General features: G+C 57.8%; 1 protein-coding gene across 1 annotated transcript; it reads left to right on the top strand.

Annotated features, from left to right (window-relative positions):
- The first annotated feature begins 504 nt into the window (after nt 1–504).
- Nucleotides 505–3,832, top strand: GJB4 (gap junction protein beta 4). The gene is given in 2 exon segments (XM_067711932.1): nt 505–837; nt 2,755–3,832. A coding segment is annotated over 1 exon segment (789 nt). The 5' UTR covers nt 505–837; nt 2,755–2,810; the 3' UTR covers nt 3,600–3,832.
- The last annotated feature ends 406 nt before the right edge of the window (nt 3,833–4,238 follow it).

Genomic DNA, 4,238 nt, shown 5'->3' on the forward strand with positions numbered 1-4,238 from the left:
TCACTGATTCAAGGTGACCTTTGATCCTTCGACCTTTGCGAGCCTTATCAGGTCATGGGGTCAACGTCTCTGCCCCTGCAAAGGGCTGCACTTGATCTAGCCAGGTAAGAGTGCCCCCAGCACTCCTGTGGGTGTCATGCCCCTTGCTCGTGCTCAAGTCTAGCCTTTATCCCCAGTTGCAGTTTTAGGCCCATGGGTTGTCTGCAAAGAGAATGGAGCTTAATTACACGGGGAACCGCGTGTCTCAGTGGAAAGTTAATGGACTTTTGAGTCATAACACTTGCATTTGAACACAAGTGCCAGTGGAACTCTGAGAAAGCGACTACAGCTCCTCTCCAAAATGGGTTAACGATGCTGAGCTGGTGGGGTCGTGAGTCTGGATGAGCTCACGACTGCGGATGGGGTTAGCCGGCTGTAAAAAGGCCACGTAAGCATTAGTCACTGGTGTTAGGAAGTGCTCTATAAATGCTTGTGGGAAATGAGGCAAAGGAGCCCCTCCCTGGCTGCACATTAACGTTCACTGTCCCAGGCCCAAGGCCTCTCTGCAGCCCCCACTGCGTCACACTCCGACTTCCCTGGAAACCCAGGCCCACAGAGGCTGGGCAGGGAGGCTGTGCATTTCATGCTGCCACCTGCATTCCTTGTCTCCACCAGGGCAGCGGTGCCCTTGTCCAGAGAAACCATGGGCAGGCCCTCCCACGCCCTACACAACTCACCAGCAGCCCAAGCTCTAGCCCCCAGAAATGCCCTGCCAGGGTAGAATGCAATCCTGGACTGGATCATAGACCCGTAGATGTCAGCTGCTGAGGGCCTCAGAACCAGGCTTCCAGAGAAAAGGTAGGGGAGAGGCCTGGGGACAGGGGGACGGGGGCAATAGGGCAATGGGAGGGGGACAGGGACAATGCCATCTGGTGCCAACCAGGTCCCGAACACGAGGCTACCAGGCTCCTGCGCCTGCTCGGGCAGTGTCCCTGCCAGCACGGGGAGCCAGACCCAGCCATGCCTGGCCAAGCTGCAGAGAAGGCGTGGGCCAGGGGAGAAGAGACACGGGCGTTTGCTCTGAACGTGGGCCCAGCAAGCCCGCCCGCCTACCTGCCTGCCCACCCGATCGCTCTCATTTGGTTCACTGGCTCAGAAAGCTCCCCCAGCAGGGGAGTGAGGAACAAAAGCTGCCTCCAGGAGGCCCTCAGGCAGATGGGCAGACAGACCGGCCCAGGGGCAGGAGACTGGCTGCTAGACCCAAGAAAGGTGAGGACCAAATCGGGAAGGAGGCTGGGCTGGGAGGCAGGGATGGGCTGACGATCCCCAGGGGACCTCGGGCTGTGGGCCAGACTTCAGGGAGGAGTAGGGGGGACAGAGGATCTCTGGAGAAACCCCAGCGAAGCCCCAAGGAGGGGAACAAATGTCCTGCCAGACCAAAGGGAGGACAGAAGACTAGAGAAGAGATAAATAAGAGGAGGGATGAGGAAGAAGTGGGGTTTCGACTGGGTTTAGCAAATGTCTATTGTGTGTTCACTGTCTATTGCTGAGTCCTGGGGAATCAGAGACGAATGATATGCGGAGGCTGCCCTCCAGAAGCTGACAGTCTGGCACGGAAAACAGGTGAACAGACCATTTAAGTACCGGTGAGGCATTCTTCCAGAAACGATGGAGGAGGAGGCTCAGAAAATGTCCCAGAGGCACAAGGTTTGAAGATGCTGATACCTGAGTCAGGGATAGGGGAGGGCCCAGGGCCAGAGGTGGAAAACGATGTCACTGCAGGTAAGGGGTGTGGAGGATGGAGCACGCAAGACACAGCCTGAATGAAACAATGGCCTGTGTGGGCAGCAAACAGCCACTGAGCAGACGGAGAGGGGAGATGTCCCTGAAAGAAAAGGTAGATGGTGGGGGGAGGACCGTGCCAGAATCTTAGCTCTGTCCCCTCCCCAATCCCTCCCAAAGGCTGGAATGGTTGGAATTCCAGAGGAACCCACTGTGGTCAGGACAGTCAGCCCTCAGGCCCAGCACCAAAAGAAGGGGTGGCAGGATGATACCAAGCCACCATGGTTCCAAAGAGCCTGTTTCATTTGGAAGGGAATGTCAGGGTGGGGGACATCCTGGAGCCGGAGAGGAGAATGAGGGTGGATATCACTCCGGGGTCTGCCCACCAGGCACAGGGCCTGGCTCATGCTGGCGCTCAGTTGGAGAAAGTTGAAGGATAAAAATCCACATCCCTCAGATTTCCCTGGCGGTCCAGTGGTTAAGACTCCATGCTGACGCTGCAGGCGGCACGGGTTCGATCCCTGGTAGGAGAAGCTCTGCCCGCTATGCCATGCGGCCAAGAAAAAAAGAGGCACATCCCTCCCGTCCTGCCGGGTCTGGCCCTGGGGGCTGATGGGAGAGCAGATCACCCAACCCACACTTCGTTACTGTTTCTTTAGAAATCATGTGACGCCGCAGGCCTGAAGGTTGGAGTCGATGAGGTTGGTGGGCACATCATGCAGGATGATTACCCATCACATGTATCTATTACTTTGTAGAATAAAATATGCCCTGATTTTGGAAGATGGAAGTTCAAGACCAGCTCTGCCACTTCCAGCCGTGGGCCTTGGGCGTGTTCCTCTCTGGGCCTTAGCTTACTACCCCGTGAACTGGGGACAATGGCAATCCTTACCCCACCGAGTCATTGCCAGTGTGGACATGATGATACGGTGGTCGTGAAATGGTTTGCCAGTCACACCCTTAATGAAGGTTCCCATTTCCAGGTTCTCCTAGGCCTTGGGACCCCCTGGTCTAGATCATCCACACGAGGAACAAAGGCCACAGTCAGCATGAACTGGGCGTTCCTGCGGGGTGTCCTGAATGGGGTGAACAAGTACTCCACGGCACTGGGCCGCATCTGGCTGTCCGTGGTCTTCATCTTCCGCGTGCTGGTGTAGTTGGTGGCGGCCGAGAAGCTGTGGGATGATGAGCAAAAGGGCTTCATCTGCAACACCCGCCAGCCGGGCTGCGCCAACGTCTGCTACAATGAGTTGTTCCCCGTGTCCCCCGTGCGCCTCTGGGTCCTGCAGCTCATCCTGGTCACGTGTCCCTCACTGCTCGTGGTCATGTGTGTGGTCTACCGCCAGGAGCGCAAGCGGAAGCACCGCCTGAAGTACGGGCCCGACGTCCCATCCCTATACAACAACCTGGACAAGAAGCGGGGCGGGCTCTGGTGGACAGACCTGCTGAGTCTCCTCCTCAAGGCGGCCGTCGACTCTGGCTTCCTCTACATCTTTCAGCGCCTCTACCAGGACCATGACATGCCCCACGTGGTGGCCTGCTCCGAGTCGCCAGGCCCCCGCACTGCGGACTGCTACACCTCCCGGCCCGCGGGGAAGAAGGTCTTCACGCACTTCATGGTGGCCGCAGCCATGCTCAACCTCAGTGAGGTCACCCACCCGGTGGGCAAGAGGTGCCCGGAGACCCTTGGCTCCAGATGCCGGGGGTCTCAGCGCTGGACTCACCTGCCCGAGACAGGCCTACCGTATGCCCTCTGCCAGGGGGAGCACCCCCCGGATGGGAACTCTGTCCTAATGAAGGCTGGATCAAGCACAGTGGATGCAGGTGGGTATCCATAACCGGTGAGGTCAGCAGCTGAGACCACCAGAGCCTCTGCCTGCTCCCTAAGGCCACGGCAGGGCAGGTGAGGAACATGGGTGTGGAGCTCAGGAGACCCACCCAGAGGCTAATGCTGGGAAGCAAATTGGTCTCTGGGTCCTCAGCCCCAGGGAAGGAAGGTTGATGGCTGGAGGGGATTTTATATATGGTGATAGGGTATGTCAAACCCTTAATAAATATGATTTTCTCAGTGTTTTGCAGACCAGGGAGGGAGTGATGGGAAGGAAAGCAGGAGGGTTCACAATGGACCTTGGAGAGGAGGCCAAGACCGCTCAGTGGGCCTCTGAGCCTGGAACCTCAGATCCAGGTTTACCCATCACACACACACACACACACACACACACACAGGCACACCACACTCACACACCCACACCACACACAGAGCATGCCCCCAGGACATGGTGGGAAGCCCAGAGGCTGACCCAGGTGTCTCTGGACTCTGCAACCAGCTGGTCAAAGCAGGAGGGGAGGGACCCCAGGAGACCCTGGGCCAGCATGAGTTGGTTCTCAGTGAGTGTCACTCAGATGAGTGCACATGGCTCCCCCATTCCGGCCTCCCGAACCCTGCCCAGCACAGGTCCCCAGAGGTAAGTCCCTTG

The sequence above is a fragment of the Pseudorca crassidens genome, chromosome 2 (assembly GCF_039906515.1).
Source record: "Pseudorca crassidens isolate mPseCra1 chromosome 2, mPseCra1.hap1, whole genome shotgun sequence".
In the NCBI taxonomy this organism is placed as follows: Eukaryota; Metazoa; Chordata; class Mammalia; order Artiodactyla; family Delphinidae; genus Pseudorca; species Pseudorca crassidens.